General features: G+C 42.8%; 6 protein-coding genes across 6 annotated transcripts; 2 read left to right on the forward strand and 4 right to left on the reverse strand.

Annotated features, from left to right (window-relative positions):
- Positions 1–4,628: 4,628 nt before the first annotated feature.
- MELLADRAFT_92963 (uncharacterized protein) lies at positions 4,629–7,136 on the reverse strand (the record flags this gene model as incomplete). The annotated part of the gene is made up of 7 exons (XM_007415865.1): positions 4,629–4,741; positions 4,792–4,817; positions 4,899–5,212; positions 5,280–5,808; positions 5,887–6,071; positions 6,139–6,373; positions 6,463–7,136. The coding sequence occupies 7 exons, from the start codon at positions 7,134–7,136 to the stop codon at positions 4,629–4,631; spliced, it is 2,076 nt and encodes a 691-aa protein (XP_007415927.1).
- Positions 7,137–11,532: 4,396 nt separating this feature from the next.
- Positions 11,533–12,667, forward strand: MELLADRAFT_111504 (uncharacterized protein; the record flags this gene model as incomplete). The annotated part of the gene is made up of 5 exons (XM_007415809.1): positions 11,533–11,647; positions 11,963–12,072; positions 12,155–12,315; positions 12,388–12,463; positions 12,545–12,667. The coding sequence occupies 5 exons, from the start codon at positions 11,533–11,535 to the stop codon at positions 12,665–12,667; spliced, it is 585 nt and encodes a 194-aa protein (XP_007415871.1).
- A 693-nt stretch (positions 12,668–13,360) lies between these two features.
- MELLADRAFT_73118 (uncharacterized protein) lies at positions 13,361–14,134 on the reverse strand (the record flags this gene model as incomplete). Its single annotated transcript, XM_007415864.1, has 1 exon — positions 13,361–14,134. The coding sequence occupies one exon, from the start codon at positions 13,819–13,821 to the stop codon at positions 13,606–13,608; it is 216 nt and encodes a 71-aa protein (XP_007415926.1).
- Positions 14,135–15,874: 1,740 nt separating this feature from the next.
- On the forward strand, positions 15,875–16,629 carry MELLADRAFT_73119 (uncharacterized protein; the record flags this gene model as incomplete). The annotated part of the gene is made up of 1 exon (XM_007415810.1): positions 15,875–16,629. One exon carries the CDS (start codon positions 15,898–15,900, stop codon positions 16,426–16,428), a length of 531 nt encoding a protein of 176 aa, XP_007415872.1.
- A 1,452-nt stretch (positions 16,630–18,081) lies between these two features.
- Positions 18,082–18,506, reverse strand: MELLADRAFT_39509 (uncharacterized protein; the record flags this gene model as incomplete). The annotated part of the gene is made up of 4 exons (XM_007415863.1): positions 18,082–18,157; positions 18,240–18,261; positions 18,333–18,391; positions 18,469–18,506. 4 exons carry the CDS (start codon positions 18,504–18,506, stop codon positions 18,082–18,084), a joined length of 195 nt encoding a protein of 64 aa, XP_007415925.1.
- A 2,710-nt stretch (positions 18,507–21,216) lies between these two features.
- On the reverse strand, positions 21,217–22,277 carry MELLADRAFT_92967 (uncharacterized protein; the record flags this gene model as incomplete). Its single annotated transcript, XM_007415862.1, has 2 exons — positions 21,217–22,184; positions 22,259–22,277. The coding sequence occupies 2 exons, from the start codon at positions 22,275–22,277 to the stop codon at positions 21,217–21,219; spliced, it is 987 nt and encodes a 328-aa protein (XP_007415924.1).
- Positions 22,278–22,345: the final 68 nt, after the last annotated feature.

The following is a 22,345-nucleotide window of genomic DNA, read 5'->3' on the forward strand; positions in this document are numbered from 1 at the left end:
ATGCCTCCGAGAAATTACCAACCTTTACCATCCACGAGATATTTGGAACATGGATGAGACTGGTCTATTCTACGGGTTGGTTCTCTCTTTAACCTATGTATACAGTGTAACATTTATCAATAACAATCACCTTCTTATGTTTTAGCATGCCCCCCCGACAAAGGTCTTGCATTTGGTCCAAAATCAGGGGTTAAAGGTGATAAGCGAAGATTGACCTATGCCCTTGCTGCTAGTGCTGAAGGTGAAAAGATTGAACCGTTAATTATTGGCAAGGCAAACAAGCCTGCATGCTTCAACAAGAAAAGTGGCGAGAGTCTTGGTTTTTGTTATCGTAACAACACTAAAGCATGGATGACTTTTGAGCTGTTCAGCAGCTGGATCACGAAGTGGGACCAAGATCTTGCAGTTCAAAAACGACACATCCTCCTACTAGTTGACAACTTCAGCGGGCATGGAGAGCCTCCCAAGCACAAGCTTACAAACATTCGGTTAGAATTCTTCGCACCCAACCTAACCTCACATATCCAACCCTTGGATGCCGGAATCATAGCCTCATTCAAGTGTCACTACCGATCAAACTTTATCAACTATTCACTGAAGCGTTATGATGCAGAGATCCCGGTTGCTGAAATCTACAAGATACACCAGCTTGATGCAATGAAATTGGCTCAAGAAGCTTGGTTTTGTGTTAGTGAAGGTACCATATCGAACTGCTTCCGCAAGACTGGGATCATCTCACCTCGCAAACCTGATGGATCGATAATCGATGACCCAACTGTCTTAACATCAGACTCGGACACTAACCTCCCAATAGTCCCAGATTCCGAAGCTGAGGCTGTGTTGGCCGAAGATCTCGAACAACTTAAACAGCTCAAACTTGTCCATCAACAGAACGTGATGTCAATTGCAGAGCTCCTCAATCCTCTTGGAGAGCATTCTAGTGGATTGGAGGAATGGACTGTTGACGAAATATTTGAATCGATCAATAATCGAGATACTGACAAGGATCAAGATACTGAAATAGACATTTTCAAAGTCTCCACTCCTCGACCAAGCTATACAGCCTTTACATCTTCCCTTTCTGTTGTTTCCGAGTACATCAAGCATGAAGACACACCCGAAGCAAAGTCTTTTGAAGCTGCTATTCGCACTGCTGGCAGACACTTTCGCTTAATTCACACGCGATCTTTAAAACAACCGTCATTATCTGACTACTTTATTAAACATTAACTACAGAACTCTTATACATAACTATTGTTATTGCGCACAAGAATGAAGAAATGATTTTTTTTTTGATTTGCTCGCCCCTTGTTTTTATCTCCCTCTTGACCAATACTTTGCCCGCCAAACCTTAATCCATGGGTGATAAGGGAGATCCTCCAAAACCATACGTCCATAAAACCCATAGTTTTGGGCTTCCATGAAACGGTATGGGTTTTGAGGGAGTCTACTGTACTTATTTCTTATGATCGCGAGTTGAGGGGACCGCTCCACTGTCCAGTGCCAGTAAATTTTGTACACAACAGACCTTTTCAATGGGGAGGGGGATTTTTCCACCGACCACTTTACACCGGATTATCCTTAGCTTGAACAAGCCCTCTCTGCGCGGCCACGTCCGCGCGCCTCGCAGAGGGGCTTGGGACTAATCGTGAGTTCCTGGCACGGAGACTCCACGAGTTAAGTCCACTTATGTAGTTTTTCGCCTTTTCCCGCTTTCCTCACCGATAAAAACAACTTTACCTTGCAGGAAGAGTTGTTCATATTTTTGTTCTACACATCCTCATAGCCTCAGATTGTACACAAACCATCTGATGCGGCCAGAAATGTGGCTTTAACATTCTTACAACACCCGCCTGTATTGTGGTCTGTTTTCAGTGCTTTTTGTACGTTAGTTTCTGCCTGCGCCAAATTCACCAAATGTTTTGCACATCCTTATGTTTAAATCACGTACGATGCGAATACAGGCTGTACATTCATTTACATATGGGACATAAGAGCTTGAAAACTCAACTCATGATCAGGGTGATGAAGTAGTGATAACCAGGATATCAAGATGGAAACACATGTAGAACAAAAATACGAACAACTTTTCCTGCAAGGTAAAGTTGTTTTTATCAGTGAGGAAAGCGGGAAAAAGCAAAAAACTACATAAGTGGACTTAACTCGTGGAGTCTCCGTGCCAGGAACTCACGATTAGTCCCAAGCCCCTCTGCGAGGCGCGCGGACGTGGCCGCGCAGAGAGGGCTTGTTCAAGCTAAGGATTATCCGGTGTGAAAAAGTGACGGTGGAAAATTCAATACCAAGGGGGGGTAAGTCGAATTTTCCACCAGATTTTTTTTTTCAAGGGGTGGAAAAGAATCCGGTGGTAAATGGCCGGTGTAAAACTATTTTACCCGGCCGTGAAGTGTAATTTTACACTCAATGTTTCACACCGGATAATCTAGTGTAAAAAAAGTCAGTGCAAAAATTAACTTTGACCACTCAAGTTATAATTTTACACTTAATCCTTTCCACCGGATTAATCCGGTGGAAGCCAAACAAGTGCAAAAATTAAAATTCGACCCCCAAAGTTGAATTTTACACCCAACCAAACTTACACCGGGGTAAAATTTTGGCAACATTTCATAGACCACTCAACCCAAAACTCGCGCCCAATGACCATCAATTAATTACACAAGTACAATTATGACAATGATAAAAAAAAGAAACAGGGAAAAAAGAGACTCAAAACAAACTTGCGCCAAATGACCATCTGTTTTACCAGTACAAGAATGACAATGAAAAGAAAAAGAAACCAAACCAAGGAAGGAAACAGAGAGAAAAACAAACTCCAAATGACCATCATTTATTTACACCCGTACAAGTATGACAATGATTAAAACAAAACAAAAAAATTAAAAAGAAAGAGTGACAGAGAAGAAATTGATTAAAAAAAGCAAAAAGAGTGACGATAAGGAGAAGAAAGAGGACAACATAAGAAAGAAAAGAAAAGTTGATCAAACATTTATTTACCCTTGCCCTTGCCCTTTGCAGCCTTAGCCTTACGTTTTTCTGCGGCAGCAGCCTTACGTTTTTCTGCGGCTGCTTGGCGTTTTTCTGCAGCAGCTTGGCGTTTGAGGCTTGCAGGGGAAATCGGGGCGGCCGCTGGAAATGGTCATACCCACAGAGTCAGAGATAGAATGAGGCAAATACATTACTTTCACTTACCACCGGCATCACCCTCAGCGCTTTCCAATACCAATGTCGTAGGTAATTCTTGTGGTATCTTGAGCTTGATCTTCAGATTTCTCACTGGCTGCGAAATACTATGAACTGGCGGTGAATCCACTTCTTCATTTCTCTGAACTGGCTGAGAATGACTCTGAACTGGCTGTGATTGAACTTCTTGATCTAAAGTAAGAAGCAAATCCTCATTATCATCTCCAGAATGACGATCAACGTCTTTGATAGAAGGCAGAGGACCTCCGAATGGTGCAACGTCCGTCGGCATTGAGAAGGGAATCGATTGGTGATGGTCCGGGAATGATTTCATTAGGTCACAGATTGATTGGGCGATTTGTTCCTTTTCCTGTTGAAATGGAACACGTGAATAAACCAACCAGCTGGTGTTGGCTTGCGCACCACCAATGGCAGCCACGTCGGTACCTTGAAGCTGAGCAATACCTGCGTTTTGACGCTCATCAAAATGCCATACACCCAAGATCCCATCATACTTCCTCACCACTTTGCACCAGTAGTGACTTTCACTCCAAAAGCCTCGTGAAACCAGATGATAAGAATATTCACCCATCCATAATTGAGCTGGCCAAACTTGATCACCCATAAATGTGTTCCTTTCGTCTCTAGTCATTCCAGCAACTCCTTCAACTAGAAAATAAAGATGTAATGGCGCCTCATTAGGACCAGTAATAGTGATTTGACTACGTTGTCCTAGCATCGTGGGGTCGGTAGGGGTTTCTTCGACCTCCGGATGGCACTGTCAACACACCTGTCCAGTGTCAGATCGGAGTCCTTCAGTGAGCCACTCGCGGATTAAGATGCCGACGTCTGCAACTGATATTGCAGCCTCCGAAAACATGCCGCTGGTGATCCTAAGAACGGGCCTGGTGGAAGGGAATGTTTGATTATGTCCTTCGTCGACAGGACAGATCTTGGTCCTTGTTACGGGAATAGAGAACAAAGGCCTCAGTTCGGCTGATTGGACAAGGCGTTCCATAAAGCCGTCAGCAGAGGCGAACGCGTCAAAAGCGAAAGAAGCAGGCGCCATCTTGTGAAGAGCTTTGTGCAAGAGGTTCTGACCTCGAGTTAGCACATTCTTCATATGATCACTATGAGTAATTTCGGCCTTCAGCCTTTGAGTGAAATGACGGATGAGAAGGACAATCAGATTGGTCCCGTTCACATGTGTATGTGAACTCCACAACGGTCCAAAAATGGCGTATAGAGATTCGAGTGTCAACGTCTGCCAGCAGCGGTTGATTGTACCGCGAGAAGAACCAGCCGAGTAAGATTGGTAAGTGGTGATAGGGTTCCGGTTGATGTTTTGAGAGCCCAAAGGTCGTCCAGGGCCTTTCCGCTTATTTTTCTTAGTGGCAAGGAGCTCGTCGGTAGTGTCGGGAGCGCGGCCGTCATTTGCGTGATACTTGCGTTTCGTCGGCTGTGGCATACCTAGGGCTGTGACGACGTCCTCCCACTGCTTCTTTGATGATCCATAAGCGACATTGACTCCTATTTGTCAAGACTGGAAATCCCGTTCGAGGCATTTCACAAATGCCAAAAGTTGGACCATACCGCCGATGAGTCCGCATTTGCCGTCACTGGTGAAATACATGATATATATATGATCAGTATCATATATAATAAAGAGGAAGAAATCAATAATATCATCAATGACTTACCAAAGCATGTAATAAACCCGATGCAGCGACTCTTGCGCATTGGTTGTTGCCGCCACACGTTGCCGGGGTTTACGAGGAGCGCCTTCTGACTCAGATTCCGAATCAGATAAAGTTGGAGGTGGATTGTCTTCGGGTAGTCGATTCCTTCCTCGAAATAACATAGCTTCGATATTGGATGTGTGCCACCAATCCAGGAACTTCTTGGCACGAGGAAAAGTACGGCGGAGATAGTCAAAACACTGATCTAGGGTCTCGTTCTTCGGGGCCTCCTCGTCAGGCAAGAGTAGCTCCTTGCACTTTGTTTGCCAAATCCCCTGTGATGTACAATCAATGTCAACAACAATAGATAATGATAAAAATAACAAAGTAAAAATTACTCACATCAAGTTCCTCCCTTACTATGTTACGATTGCGCTTGATCCGAGTAACAGCTTGCGAAAAATGCTGTTCGCATCCATGCAGCTTGGAGAGAGCAGTTTTCCGATTCGTGTTGAATACTTTCATATAGGCGGCTATAAATCCAGACTTTTGCGCTTGAGAGAAGTCAACCACTTGCTCCGTCAGTTTCCTCTTATCTCGATCAGGTAATCCACATTCTTGTATATGGCGTAATAAAGTGGTGAAATGGGCTTCGTAGTGTTCTGAGTACAGTCCTCCCAACCATGTGAGCAGGACGGGGACCCAGCGTTCCAGTTTCTCGTTGAACATAGATGTGGTGAGCAGGTATCCGTTTTGGAAGAACCGGTAAGTGACATCGGATAAAAGACCTCCTGAGTAAGCCTCGCGTTGGATGCTCCCATTGACAGTCCTCTTCTCTTGATATACAAGCATTTCAGCCATCCATTCGGTCTGAAAGCTGAAGTGGAAGTCCTTGAGATCCATCAAGACTGACACGAATCGCAATCCTTGACTGTGTGTGAGGGAAAAAAATAAATAGTAAATATAGTAAATAAAAGACAAAGATTAAAGGAAGCATAAGTACACTAACCTGCACCAATGCATAAGTTGGATGAGCCATTTATCGCCTCCTTCTTTGTCATTCTTATCAGCCATTAAACCATGTTCAATTAAGATAAGACGCCGAAGATAACCAAGCCGGTCGGTATTTCCAAAAGAGCTGTGGACTTCCACGATTGACTTGATTGGGTCCGTGCCAACGTGCGCCCGTCCAACCTTGAAGTCATTGCAAAAACACGCGTAAGGTAAAGTGAAATCATCGTCAAAACTAAAGATAACTTACTTTTAGACCCAAAGGTCCAACTTTGGGATCATTTAATACAACATCTTTGAGCTTCGCCTTTGAAAGTGGATCTGCCTTCTTGGCTTCTGGCCATTCGTGGGTATGTTTACCCTGGTGACGAAGCAAGCCCCATACAGCTTTGGGATCTGTGTGATCCTCGTCAATGCGACAGTGAGCAAGACATCGGATGTGTGTCTGTATGCCGATGCATCCAGTGACAGGGCACGCGGTGCCACTATATGGAAAAATTTCAATGTTAGTATCTTATCTTTGAAACACGAGGTATATATATATGAGGTATATATATATATATATTTGACTTACTTTGATAGTATCTCCTCAATCTTATTGCGTCCAGTTGGCGGGGAACCAGCAAAAGTGCAACTCGGTTCAGAGCAACCCATTACACCAAGGCAGGTGTAACGTCGAATGATCCACTTGCCATTCCGATCGGTTTTCATTGTGTAAGTCCAAGCGATATGCCGAAAATTCGTTATTTTGTCTTTAGGATCTTTGACAAAAACTGTTTCCCCGTTGGGATACTTTGGGTAATTCTGAGAATCCACAATGGAACCGTGGTCGATCCAAGTTTGATACTGGGTCTTGTCCGTTGGTATTTGAAGCTGGCGACGGCGAGCTAAAAGCTTATCGGTCTGTTCCTCAGGGGTGCAGGCGACAGTATAATCGGCCAAATCGTCGAGATCATCGACTTCAGGGCTGATATCTTCACTCATGGTGATAGCACTGGAGTTGAACGACGTAGATGATCGACAGCTAGAAACAGGAGACACAGGATGTAATTCGACCAAATTTTTAACTTTAGACCGCGAAGATGGAGAAGGTAATGGCGATGGAGACGATCGAGATGATAAACTTGAGGTTTTAACAGGAGATGATGATAAACAGGATTTAACAGGAGAAGAAGGAGATGATACGACCAAAGACTTGTCGTCGTCGTCGTCGTCTTGAAAGACCTCAGAGGACTGTGAAAGTCCCATTGCGAAATAAAACGAGACCGACACCTTGAGAAATATGAGACGTTTACGATAGGGATAGGTAATGATATACGACGTTTGAGAGAAACTCGGTCCAGAAAGAGAGATTTTGGATGATGGGAAGTCAAGAACAGAAGGCCAAGGTGGGATATAAGGGTTCGATGTCATTGGATGAAGTGTCGAACTGAAGAAGCCGATCGGAAATGAACTTGAGTTGAAGCCGACCGTCATTCGAATCCTGTTTTTTCGAGACACATCCACGGATATAAGTGGGAATGGAAGGTTTGAAGTTGTTTGGTGGCATGTGTGGTAAGTTGTCGGTTTGTTTGATATCTGATATCCAGACATGGTGGGATAGGATTCGGTGTCATCTCACGGTGGTAAAGTGTAGATTACCCCTTGAAGTGGGAAATTTACACCCTTTCCGGTTGCACCGGATCAGGGCGGTGTTAAGTATCCGGTGGAAAAGTACAGTCCACGACCGGGGCCATGAATTTTACCCCGACTTTTTTTACACTCGATTATCCAGTGTGAAAGATTGGGTGTAAAATTACACTTCACGGCCGGGTAAAATAGTTTTACACCGGCCATTTTCCACCGGATTCTTTTCCACCCCTTGAAAAAAATAGAATCCGGTGGAAAATTCGACTTACCCCCCCTTGGTATCGAATTTTCCACCGTCACTTTTTCACACCGGATAATCCGGTGTAAAGTGGTTGGTGGAAAAATCTCCCACCCCCTTTTCAATAAGATAGACCAAACTTTCAGCGCGAAATTTGACACAGAAATGAATGCAGCTTTAACTGACTTTCTTTTAGCCAGAGTATGTGCACCTCCAGGGATTGGTCTATTGGCATCTATGTGATGCCTATCTTGCTCAGGCAATGGAATGAGGATAGAATGTTTGATCACATGGGCCAGCTGTGGTGGAAGGTCTTCTTTGAGTAGGACATAATACCATTTGAGGTATATGGCGAGGATAATGGGACAGACCAGCAACACCTTGCGCCATGAGGGCCCGGCACTTCCACATGGCAATGAGCAGACCTGTGTCACCGGCACAGGTGGCATTATGTGCCTCAACAATCGTTTCAAGATCACGTACGTGAAGCATCAAGTTGTATTTCTTCAAATCATTGGTTTCTTTTGTAACTCTCAAAGCGGAACCTTCAAAATACTATAGCAAGACCACATGGTGTCCAAAACCCAGTTGCACTCTGACTTCTGAGTGAGATCAGTTTTATCTGATGTTTCAATTACTTTTCTTGGATACTCACAGATCCAAGGGTATCATTAGTAGATGAAGATCAAACATAAAATTAGCATAGGTTCTCACTTGATTATGAAAACAAGATTAGCTTTCTGAAGAAACTCTGCATGTTTCTGATGATTGAATTAAAATCCTGTGAGGTGACTGGCTTTTTATAATCATCATCCAATTCAAACAATGCCTCCACCCACAAGCATTCTTGCTGTTACTGGAATTTCCCCAATATAGTTCCCTGATTGCTCTGGCAAAATCCCATGTGGTATGTGCAGCACCAGAAACCATTAGCACCCAAGAAAGACCTTTGATCAAATGTATTTGGGGTCAAGCATTCCACAAAGACTTTCAACTAGTGAATTGGATCCAAGATTTCCATCAGCAACTAGAATGAATTTGGTTCAGTTGGTCCAGAACTCTTGATACACTATCCGCTGATGAATCAGGAGCATCCATCATGGTCAAGAAATGGAAGTTAGGAGTGTGAAACTCTATAGGATCAATTTTCGGAGGTGAGACAGCTAGCTGTGGTGACTTATTAGGGGTTGGGCAAAAAACCAACCAACCAGTTTCTGAAGTCCATTCAGTTGTAATTCAGTTTTTTACAAATGCTCAGGAACGATTGCTAGAACAATATCAAAGCCAACAAAAAAACTTGTCGTTCGCTTTGCTTTGCAAAAGAATCACCAAAAGTCGACTGGTGGATGGTGTTCTTGATCATTCCAAAGCCCAAACAATTCAAAAAACCAAAGCAATTTGTGCCACTCAAGCCACATAGACAACATCTTTCCACCTTTCACAAAGGAGAGCCAGGTACCACCTAGGCTCTTTTGGAGCTCAGCTCAGTTGAAAAGGCCTGTCTTCAGCAAACTTAACAAAGTCCCTTGCCAAAGGCCCGAGCCCCAGCGAGGGACTTACCCCATAAACTGGAATCCTGGCGTGAGAAGTGAGCTGTATTTGCTCCAAATTCTCTACATCTGTTTGTTTTTTTTCTCTCTCAACAAACATGTCTTGCAACAAAGAAAGAAGAAAATGGCAAGGGACAATTACATATGTACCAATTGCAAACTCCTTTCTATCTTTTTGGGAAGTTATCTTTTTGAGTAGTTGAAGATCAATTATTTTGACCGCTTTCTGAGAAATACAGGCTTTGAGCCGGCTCGCCGCTGCTGAAAATTGAAAACAGACCCATTTTTGATTCCCCAGTAGCCCAAGTTCCAGACCAGATTTGGGGAAGCTTGCAATTGGCTCATATGTAATGAACCTCCGAGACCTGTTTATTTAGGAACAAATCAAAGAATTCAAAGTAGTGTTTTTTGAGCCAATACAGGCTACTTCTCACGCCAGGATTCCAGTTTATGGGGTAAGTCCCTTGCTGGGGCTCGGGCCTTTGGCGAGGGACTTTGTTAAGTTTGTGTCTTCAGACCCAAACACCGACTTTGAGTGACCTAGCAGAACAACAGGTCTGTGAAACCTGCACACAGTTGTTTCCGTCCATCTTTGACTTGCTTCGCCTCGCTTCTCAAAGGTGCAAAACTGGTTGGTCGGTTTTTCGCCCAACCCCTATTGGCTTTATGTGCATTGGGAAGGTGTCAAATATGTTCAGCAAGTGTTTTGGCCTGTTGAGCCTTGATGGCCAATTGAATATGATCTAATTTGGCAGGTCCTGTAGCAAACAACTTGATATTGACCACCTTCTGGTCAGTTGCCTTCATTGCCACCAACAATGCAGCCAGAGATACTGTTTTAGTCTCACAGCTGGCCAAAATTGCTAACCAAAACATAATATTGAAGCCACAAGTGTCATAGAATTGTCTTTGAGATATGTCGATACGGCTATTGTGGATTCACAGGTTTATGTCAATGTTTTCAAAAGGAATTTTTCATTCAACTTGAATACTTGCATCAGTTGTTGCAATGCTGTGGATCAACAAGGGAACCTGGCAGCCATAACCACCAGGCCATTCTGGAGTGGTAAAGTGTTACATTGGTCATTGCATGTATATGCTATCATTGCACAGGTGGCTTTTGGGACCTTGATGATTTGAAAACATCCAGTCAACTTTCAATCATAAAACAAGATCATGTATCATGAACAATGCAAGCACTGACAGTTTTGGCTTTGTGAGTTGCTACATATGTAGCCATAAGTCCCTTGCTCAAGCCTCAGGCCTTTGGCAAGGGACACAGGAAACAAGGAGATAGTTTTCAGTGGGAAGACTGATTACACAAAACACAGAAATAATGCAGAGATAACGACAAAATAATACATTTTGGCTCATCAACTGTGGCAAATACAATGTGTTTTCTCACGGGAAAATTGCCTCTTGTTTCCTGTGGGACGTCGAGGGACGCCGCGAGAGGGACTTTGTTAAGTTTGGTTCTTGCCCGTTTGCCAAAGTGTTGGAAGGGTTGGGTTTGAAGATAGGAGTTAAACAGGAATACAGCTAGATTCATTCTCGATCTTATCATTACCATCACACTTGACAAGAAATTAATGGAAGCTCCGACATTGGATAAGGTACATATTTTGGACTGCAGGTCAGATAACCAGGCATCAGTTGTCTACTATTGACATCAGAGCAATCAGAGCCCGTTCGGAGTGAACCTTGCGAGGGTGGGCGGAAGTCGAAGAGTTAATTTGACCTGCAGGTCAGCTTGTACATACATCACTTATCTGCTCTCGAATTGGAGCCCGCAAAAGATAAGATTCATAATTCAGATAGCTGGCAAACCAGGAGGGAACCAAGATCGGAGCTCTTGATTAATTGACGGAAGCCCCACAAGTCGGTGAGCTATTTTGGCCGGCCGCAGGGTCTTGGAAATCGAAACTCATAAGCAATCAGCGAATATCCCTCAGCCTTGAATCTTCTTTTCGAGGTTTTGACGATTATCCGCACGGCGTCTTTGTTAGCGGTGAAAGCAAATGAGGGAAAGGAAAGTCGTGAGATCATCAAACATTGAAGATCACTAGGTCGTTAACACTATTTGGTCATAAGTTGCTATTCACCCGATTAATCACCTTTAATAACCCCGATTGCATTTGCTAGCGTTTACCATCTTACAAAACACAAACCGACTGACGATTATCAAAACATCTCATAAACAGTCTCAATACCTCTACTATCAATCTCAATGGCTCCTTGGTCTGTGCTGTGGGTTCAATTCATCTTGACCATCTCAGTTACCAGGCCCTGCAACCTGCTGAAAACCATCTCTTCTCCTTCTCAATCGTTGGCCCGCGAATGTCGTGTGTGGGTTTACAGAGATAGCCCCATGGGCAAGTTGAGTCACTTTATCCTTCTAACAGAGCACAAGAGGGTGGTATCGAGACTTACTATGCAATTGAACCAGGATACATCAACATCTATGTGCTTTTCATGTTGTAGCCGATGAACATGACCGTCAAATCGAAGCGCATCATTACTGCACCTGTGTCTCCTGTGACTTCCATCAATGCATCATATATGACAGTGACAAACCAAATGCGCGATTGATTGGCAAGTCTTCTTTCTGAAGAACTAGAGACCCAAGCTCTAACATCGATCTCTCTTGACCATATTAGGAATCGAATATTTAATCTCAGAGCAAAAGTTTAATTCGCTTCCAGAGGAAGAGAAAGTATATTGGCACAGCCATAAATACGAAGTCGAGAGTGGAGTCTTGATGCAGATGGTCCGTTTTCCAGAATTCCCAAAGACCGACGACCTGAAATCCCTAACAAAAGACAGAATCTCATACAAGATTTCTCCCTTAGCATGTCGCTGGACGAGAAGGGACTGTGCCCGAGGAAGAAGAGAGAGGAATGATGATGGCAGTTCATCAAACGTTTGGAAAAGTCATCCATACTTGGAATGTAGATCGTCATCCTGATCTACCCTTAGGTCCTCCAAGCTTGATGATGTCCTACACAAAGCCGTGAGTTGAGCTTACGATTTCAAAATTTGATCCGGAAAGGCTAATCTGATGAACGAGTTGGTTCTCTTATAGTGAAATGGTCAATTGGGAACAGGTCAAAAAAAGAGACGAAGAACAGGGAGTGGACACGGCCGACCGCAGTAAAATTGTCAGTCAATTCATCTCATCTTGGGAGTCTGATCTAAGTTTGCTCAAGATAAGAGACTGAAAATGAGATTTCTGGCTTTAGCGCGCTGGTTACCTTCCACTTGATTATGCCAAGAATCAAAACGCAGATAAATGGATGGAAACTGGTAAACAAGTCCAATTCGAATCAATCGAAAGACCATTGAAAGGGGGTTTGGACAAGTAGTTTCCATTTTTTTGCCGAAAATACCACAAGTTCTGCACGAGACGATGGAGACGTTCTGTGTAAAAAAGGATGAAAAATGTTTCGATTCTTGTGTAAAAGCTGAAAGCTTCTATCAATGCTTGCAATCTGAAGTTCTTTCCTAGCACATCTTCAAATAATCCAAAGACAATCGAAGGACCTGTACTGGCAGAATACTTGATGACCCTTTTCAAGCATCTAAGAAGCACTTCACTTTTCATACTTGGATAATTTGTTGGATGAGCACGAGTCAAGAGAACTCTATCCCAAAACGCTTACACGGGTGGAAGCCTATATTTTCTCTTTCAGTAATAAAATCACCAACCCTCAAACTGGGTTGGACAAATAAATTAGATCAAAGAACTACCATGTGACAAACACGCAAGTCTGCACGCCTCTTAAGACGCTCGGATATGCATGTAGAGGGGTGCAAGCTCAGATGACAGTAAGAAGGTGATAAATACAAGTGTTGAGCCTCGTCTTCTTTTTTCTCACTGGAGCTGGAATAAATTCGATGCCCTCTTTCCTTTGTAACATGTGCATAGACATATAATGTCCGCGTATGCTTGTAGGGGGATTAGGTCTGGTTGGGTCTGAGGAGGTCAAAGAGCTCTGGTGCATGACCTTGTGCCCAGCCTCAACACAGGTTTACTTATCTTTCCTTAGATTCTTACATTTCTAACAAAATATCACCGACGATCTCCATCTCGGACTAGTTGCGTTTGGCAAACTAGCACGCTGGCCTCTTATCTGAAGGATCATATGGAAACCTGAGCAGCCAATTGGCGAAGAAAAAGTGCATTGCAATGCCTTGAATTTTTTCCTAGACCGAAATCACTCACAAACTCGATCAATCGAAATTTAAATTTCCAGGTTTTGACTACAACGATCCATGCACAGAAGAAACTATATAAAGCGTTTTATCTCTGACAGGGGTTGTAACAGGAGTCTTGGCTGCTAGTTTTTTTTACTTCAGAACAAGATCTCTTACTAGTTTCGTATCTGTGCTTCTCATCGTCGGATCTTTTTGCTGCGTCGTCATTCGGAAACCCTTCGTGAAGAGTACGGGAAAGCTTTGATCTTGACGAAAAACCCTTGTGGAGATTACAGCCTAAGGCTTCACGTACACTCATCATCAGTATTACTACATAGATTTGACTTGGTTTTTTAAAACATGAGTCAGCTTTCCTTTCGTCACAGCATTTTAGTCATACTCTTGTCACTTTAGTCTTGAGATCAGTGCCCAGTACTGCCTCCTTACGGTGACGCCCCTCCTGTCACGTAATGATAGTTCACCCGGTAGCGGGACCTCTGTATCTCGCAGGTGGTATCTCTTCAGCATGCAAGCGGGTGCTTTAGAATGCTGCTCACCCTAACGAGGACAGCGTCGGTTTGATAACGCATTGGACACAATATGACGCTATGCGCGTGGTGTGAAACGAGCCTACGGACTCTCAGTGTGACGCGTACACTTTGTCTTGACCCCATCTCCGAAAGCCAAATCACCCAGCGCTACCCAGTGGCACACTCCTAAATCATCAAGTGGGTTCTGTAGATTGTGAATCAAAAAGCAAGCTCTCTGGATCTATCGGGAAGCTCAGATTTTCAAACGACGCCAAGAAACCACTATTCGCCATGATCAAGCTGTCTTTCGGCACGCTTTCAACATTCTTCTGCCGCTCTTTGAAATGGATCTGCTTGATTTGTTTCTGCAGCATCGAATTAACTCACTGCGCGTTACTCCGGAAGGGATGGGAAGAACCAGGTCTATCGTCCTTGGGCTCTATGATCAATGACGATGGGAGTCATATTGAGACGGTTGCACGTAAGCAAGTCCATCAACCTTCAGCTTTAAAGAATAAAACTGACGTAGATAGTACCATTTGATTGGAAATTTTGATTGAAAATCCTCTTATTTCTCGACATCAAAGAATTCTCTGGTCAATCAACTTGTCCTTCTGAAACCGTGCTGAATTTCCTGGAATCCGTAACTTACTTTGAGCGCTCTTTCTACCCCTTCTGCAGATGTCGAAGATCAACTCCAACCTATACTCAAGCCATACACAGACACGTCAGATACTTTTCCAATGTCACAAGGAGCCGCTCTGTTGTTGGCTGATCGGGGCTTAAAACAATTTTTGAACGCTCGTAAGGCGAGACTGTCACGTAAAGCTGGGTCCTTATATCAGTCACCTGATCACTCAATATCCCATCAGCCCAATGATAACGACTACCATCTTCAACAATCAATCAATTCACAGGGGACAACTTTGGAACCACCACCAATAATTATCGAGCCAGACTATGAGGGCTGGGTCCCTGAGTCTGAAGTTGTTGCACGAAATCCCAAGAAGCCACGGGTTACTTCACCCGAAGGACCAGCTTCTTTAATCTCCGAAGATAAATCTCGATTGAAGTCCTCGAATCCCTATTATCCCTTGCCCCCACCTATTCCATCTTTCTCGGCTCATGGGCAAAATTCAAAAACAAGGTTCAGCTCTCTCAACGAATTGGACTCCTTTTTGCATTCGGATTCAGATATAGATGCAGGGTCTGTTGGTACCAGGACTATGCCTCACTCATATGAATCCAGCGGCTTTCTCCCAAGTCTGACGCAATTTCAACCCAACCCAATCCATCAAGACTCTTTTGAAAAAGGACATTTAACAATTTCCCCGCCAGATTATATAACCACGTCGGAGCCTTCAGTAATGAATGGCCCACACACACCACAATATCGGGAAACAGTGCTTCTGGACTCACCTACTACTATCACACATACTCCAAACTCTGCAGTAAGCCATGGAGCAGACTTCATCTCACCGACCCGATTTCAAATGAGAAAAACGATTTCCTCTCAGGATGGAAAAGATGCCATGGCTTTTAAGCCATCGACGTCATCTGACTCTCAATTTCAATCATATAACACTGCTAGGAATTCACCAGAGGTTTTGTCGCACAATCACGAACATCCTCGAACCTCCCAACTCTCTGACAGCACACCATACCCTAGAAATCCAACCGATTTGAAATTCGAAATCCCTTTAACACCAATCGGCGACGAAGCATTAAGATCTTTCCACATAGCTTTACGTATTTATCAGAGTTTAGCACGTGAGATCGAGAAGGCAGCTGGCACGTCCGAAGAGGCGGCCTCGTTACCCACAATGGATATAACACATAAATTAGCTGTTACGATATATGACAACCTAATGCTCAAAGAGAGTGAGATCAATCTACACTGGGTACTTCTCAATTTTTTCAAGCAACACGTTATGCAGAGGACTTCATCAGATGCTCAAACAGAGAGCGCTATTTGGCTCGCAGCCCATTTAGGGAAAGAACGTAGATTACCACCCAAATCGAAGATTCAAGACCACCCTGGAAAAACGTATCCCGAGCTCTTACGAGAATGGTCTGAGAAATTGTTTTCGGATTGGCAAGATGAATATCGGAAAAGACCTTCAAGTGGACATAAAGATATCACTCATGTCCACTTCCAGACTCGCTTACTGGACCTCGGCACTCACGCAATGATATGGGCTTCTGTCTCGCTTCCGAGTGAAATGGCAGAACGTTTGAAACAAGGTGAATTGACGCGAGACCAAACCGTTCAGATCTTGTTATCAACAGCTCGACTGTTTCCTTCTATGAATCAACATTGGACCCCAAAGATGATTGAAAAACTTACAGAATATGAACTCAAGAGGAATTCGATCCATTCAACCCATGTGGCTACATGAAATTAGATTTCTTTCACATGAAGTCATTAGTCAATAGATTTAAGAAGTAAATTATAAAGTAGATATTTTCAAGTTTGATTTTTTTGCTTCAAGTATTGCATACTGATTGCATATACTAGAGTGAAATTCCTAGACTCATTCACATCTTTTCCTAAGCTTACAACATTTTAATTGAAATTTGAATAAACTAATTAATAGGCCAATGAGATACATGAAATCAGCCTTAAGGTATTAGCTGTGCTTTATACAAATAAAGTTTTTTAAAGAAGTGCACCCTGCGTTGTGCTGCTCTTGACTATTTCCAACATATGAGACTTTGAACCAGCGCAGTATCAGGTAAATGCGTATGTACCAACCCTCTAGATGAAGGTCTTTCGCTGCAATTTGATATATATTATTTTCTTGGTGTTAGATATAGGCAAAAGATTGCCGTATCTAGGTGACACAGTTGATCAAGCCATCAGATTCGGATGTAAGACTGTTCTTGACTTAATCGTGAATCAATCTTAATTCAATCTTAATAAGGTTGTCGTTGGTAAGTGAAATAATTCTGTTCACCCACACATCAGCTTGAGTTTGCAACATTTTTTCTTGCAAGCCCATCTACACGATGACTACAATGTCATTCATTTCATACCTTTTCCGTGCCAGAGTACATCAAAATAAAGCAGTGATTATCTCTAACACGAGACTCGGTGCAGTTTTCAGTAGGAGCAAAGGCCACATTGTTCACTGGATATCCCAGTTGCAGCTGTGCCTTAAGAGTGATCCATCATGTTTTTTTTTCTCGCGGCTCTTGCTACCTATTGCTGTGTCGCCATGGGTGCTTGAGTCTGGTAAAGTCTCTTGCACTTCCAGTTGTCGCTCAAATAAATGACTCAGCCCATTGTCCACGCGGTAGCCGTACTAGACAAATAAGCTTTGGATTGGATCACAGGCGACATATTTGTGCCCTTTGCAAACCAGTAACCCAAAGATAAATCAAGATAAGATTAACTCACATGTTCAACAAGTCACTTTCCTACCTCTTGTTTGTTTTTGAGTGATTATCAAACTTTCACCTTTTTTATATGGGCATACACACTACAAGACTTAAACCCAAGTAGACAACATCAATGATCGACTTCCTTTCAAAATGCTTCAAACTCGGGATCCTATCAATCTCTGTAGTTCATGACCATGCTTGGCTATTTTGCAGTTATATCAAGCACAACCTGACTAGGAAACCATTGGCATATCCACACATTCCCCGTAATACCCGGTATATATTGGGATCCGACAATGAACTATATACTGTTCTAGGCGTCAAAGATTTCTTGGAAACAAAGTAATGCAACTCAAGCAAAGACATATCTCAATGCACTACTGGATGTGGGTTCGAAAGGATTACAATTGAGGATAGTAGGTCGGTGATAATACAAGCAAGTCATATATCCTTTTTGAGTTGATTTGTCCAATGGCCTGTAGTACTGCTTCAAGACTCCGGATTCGGTTTAAAGATCACCAAGGATGTAGTCTTAACCATCGGCAACATCTAATCCAATAGTACAAGGCAGTTCACCATAGTAGTATGAAAGTCTTTCAGGTTGATTATACGGTTTTCAGAGCTTCGAGGCAACGAGTCGTCAAGTTCATCAAGTCCAGGAGTATTGATTACATGGGTTTCGAAGGCAATTGGGTAGGTAAAACTCCAAAACGTTTCTTTACAGTAACACGATGTCTTGAAAATCTAAAGATGAAAAAAACAGTCTCATGAAAACTTGAATGATATGGAAGTGAATGATACGATGACCGTTTGACTAGAAGCTTACTTATCATCCGGTGAAAATCGAGCTAAAGAAAGTGCAAGATGCAAAAATGAGTATTTGTAAACCGAATAACATCAAACAAGATCAAGAACTAACCAGGATGAGCAGATTTAGTAACTTGACCTTCAGTGGTGACTTTTTTAAGTGTGTACACTCTACAAAAAGAAAATCAAAATCAATTATTCTTTCCCCCCAAAAAAGACTGACAGATCAAGGAATTTGAAGAACTAACCTGTTTCCTTCGGCGTCAAGTGTGTATTGAAGATGCATGATCGATTTAGTGAAGTTTAAGAGAAATTCAAAGATAAGGAGGATATGATGAAAGGTTACTTTGCTGAAGGGTTTCTTTGAAAAAGTATGAAAAGATTTGGTTTGTACACTCACGTGCTGAGCCGCAGTTCAGTCTGGTGGTTAGCTGACATACAGAGATCACGTGCCTTTGGTATCAAGTACATACATACACACATTCACCCTTGATTAGCATATATTCTTACAAATATGCCATCAAGCATGCAATACCTCAATTTAACCATTGGAGTCCTTGATGGGTCTTGTTCTCTGTGCTTATTTTGTTCTCGCTGTGTTATACTTTGGAATGAGCTTCTTTGCTTGTTCTTGATAAGACCCTTTGTAATTCAGAAGAAGGGTATATGGGAGGATTGGTATGTATTGAGGAAGATTTATGGGATACAAAGTACAAATCCGGACTCGTGCCCGGGCACGTGCCCAGAAGTCCGAATTCCATTTTTGGCGGTAAATCTGTACTCTGGACTTCTGGGCACGTGCCCGGGCACGAGTTCAGCTTTGAATCCTCCGTCAGCCAGATTCACCTCATCTAACTCCAACCCTGCGAACTCCTCAGCACCAACTCCATGCCCCGTTTCCATCGCAAGCAATCCCTCAGACGGTCAATTCAAGTGGAACGTCACGCACGCAAAGCCCTGCGAGACAACAACCTACCCCTTCTAGCCAACTTTGGAGTCGATATTGCTGGCGCCCACTTCCTATTCCGGATGCTTCACGCCCTAGCGCTCTTTCGCCAATCGATCACAGACGATGATAAAAAAAAACCGCTCTCGTAACTCTTGTCGGTATTCTCGAGTTGATACCTGCTTTGGATCAAAACTATAACCTCCTTCGCTGGGGATATCATCTGCGAAGACAGGCTATTTCAGATCTTGAAGTCCTAGATGAAGCACTCACGATCTTAAATAATAAGCGATTTGTTTCAAACAGGATCCCTCGTGGTCGTAAGGAACTCCGAAATGCCTGGCTCTCTCAAGTGCTGATTGAAGGTGGCGATGGCTTCATCAAGCTCATAAGTGACAGATCTTCATTTTTAAATGTGACTTGTATTTCACCTGCTTAGTGAGGTTTCTTTTCAGGCCCGAATGTCAAAGTTAGCTTTTAATAAGCTGATTGATTTAATTGAGGATAATCCTGTATTTCATAACAACTCGAACATGAAGCAGGCTCCTGTTTGGTGGCAGACGTTGGTGGCACTTGCAAACTTAGGAACTGGAGGAAATGGTGGAGACCATTTCCATCTGGCCAGGATGTTCAATTGCTCAGGTAAGATTGAATTGTAATTTCTATTTGTACTTAAGATTTTCCCGCTTCATTTTTGCTTCACTTCTATCCACAGAAGGAAGCGTGCAAAATTGGACAAAACGGTTCATCCATGCCGTTCTCAGTTTGAAAGACCAGTACATGCGGTGGCCAACTCCTCAAGAACGCTTGGCTCTGAAAGAAGAAACTGCGTCGATGACTTTCTTCAAAGGCTGCGTGGGATTTGTAGATGGTACCCTGATTGCCCTGGCTTCAGCTCCTCGGGTGACACCTGAAGATTATTATACCCGGAAGAACTTCTATGCGTACAACATAATGCTGGTATGTGATATTCATCGGAGGGTGACTTATTACGAATTGGGGTGGTGTGGTAGTGTGCACGATCAGCGTGTGTTCCGGTCTTCAAAGGTCTGTCTCGTCAACGTAACTCATCAATTCACAGTCTTACTAATCACATTCCCATTTTGCATCTATTTAGTTGTACAAAAATCCCAACCTTTATTTTGAAAAAGATGAGTATATACTAGCCGACTCCGCGTATACGGTATCCGATGTGGTGATTCCTTGTCTCAAACGATGTGCTGGTCACAGCCTTCGATCTGATGAAGACGCTTTCAATAAAGCAATCAGTGTGTTGCGGGTTATCATTGAACATTGTAACGGAATGTTGAAAGGCAGATTTCAATCTTTAAAAGAACTTAGATTAGTCATCAAGGACGCCTTGACTGCATTGCAAGCTAACCAGTGGATCGAAGTATGTTTGATCATACATAACTTCCTCATCTCTATCAAAGAGGACTGGTCTGGTGTACTGGGGACGTTAGACGAAGCTCTCGATTACCAACCGCGCCGTCGAAATACACCTCCGGGTGCCCCAAATTTTGATAATGACAATTCAATTTTAAGAACAGAGCGTGATACACGTCGAAGAGATGATCTTTTTGCTGAATTCTTAATGACCAGACAAAATCATTAAGATATTTATTTTATTACATACCTTAGTTTGGGTGAACCCGTTGTGGTGGCTTTTTCTTACTTAAGTGCTCACTTTTTTTGTTTGAAGTTTTTTTTTTATGTATTCTCCTTTTATGTTATTTTCAAATAAAGTATCTATTTGATTCATTTCGAAAGTGGCAAATAATAAAAATCGATTTCAAAATAACAGATTTCAGATTGAGTGCAAACAAGCCAGAGCGAGACAAATGGGACCTATTTAATACTAAGAGGAATCATTATAGATATAAAAAAAAGAAATGTAAAACAAGATAATTTTTTATTTTGATTTGAGAGAGGTTTTAATTTTTTTTAAAGAGTTGAAGTTTTGACAAAAAGAAAGTACAAGAGAATTTTTTTAAAGAGATGAAGTTTTGAGGCAGTCCGAAAAGAAAGTACAAGAGATATAACTCTTTTGTCAAACACCTGAGCCTGAAGCTGAACTCGATTGCATCATCGATTGTGCGTGTTGCGCAGCAAGCATTGCGTCCTGAAGGCTGAGGTTATGATCTTTCATCAAGGTACTAATCAGATGAGCATTTCGTGCCACTTGTTGATGTTCATATTCAGCTTTCATTTGCTTCATCTCAAGTGAATGTTTTTCCTTTCGCGAGTCTAAATCAAACTTATCACTGCTTAACTTCACATCAACCAATTCCAGTTCAATCTGAGATTTTTTTTTTGCTTCTTCAGGGCTGAACTCGGTTTGTTTCGGTTGTTGTCCACAAATAGAGCTACCCATGTTTTCAACTACCTGAGCCAAACGTTCCATACTTTGACCATGTTTAAAAAAAGCTTGTTGCTCCAAAGTATTGAGGTTTGGATCCGCTCGGACATTTGAACTTGCTTGTAGAGGGGTTGATCCAAATTGATTTCCTTGTAAGAGAGCCTGGATTGAAGACGCCGAACCAGAAGTTCGGCTTCTTTTGCTGAAGGTCCCAACGCTAGTAGAGTCAACTGAGTTTCTAGAACCTGTGCGCTTGAGTGATGAAGAGGTCGTTTGAGTCTCAGATTGGGCTTGAAAAGAATCTCTCGGTCGGAACGGGGTGGGTGTGTAAGGGATTTGACCGTCATCTGGAATTTCATCGTTGTCATTCAAGACATTCATGAAGTCTTCCATAGTTGGCTCTTCGGAACTACTGTTTAAACCATCTTCCACAGCATTTGTTGATAAAGCCTCTTGCATAGAACGGCTTTGAAGCTCCTCATAAACTACATTTGAATTAACTGAATGTTCTCTTGAATCACGCTCCATTTGAACTTCGCTTTCAAGGTTTTGAGTAGGTGCAGGTAAACCGTGCGCGGCAGCGAGTCTGACATTAGCATGTCGGGTTCCAAAGACGGGCTCCAGTTCCACAAAGTATCTACACTTCTTCAAGATAGATGCTAAGAAGAATGTGAGAAAAGACATTAGAACAACACATAAGGGAAACATGCATAGATCCAGCATGACTGCTTACCGAAGGCTACCTTTTCCATTTTAATCCATTCAGGATTATCATCAGCCCAACCTTTCGCAGCCTTGACTTCCTTCGCTGTCATCCAAG

The sequence above is a fragment of the Melampsora larici-populina genome (assembly GCF_000204055.1).
Source record: "Melampsora larici-populina 98AG31 unplaced genomic scaffold MELLAscaffold_54, whole genome shotgun sequence".
Classification (NCBI taxonomy): domain Eukaryota; kingdom Fungi; phylum Basidiomycota; class Pucciniomycetes; order Pucciniales; family Melampsoraceae; genus Melampsora; species Melampsora laricis-populina.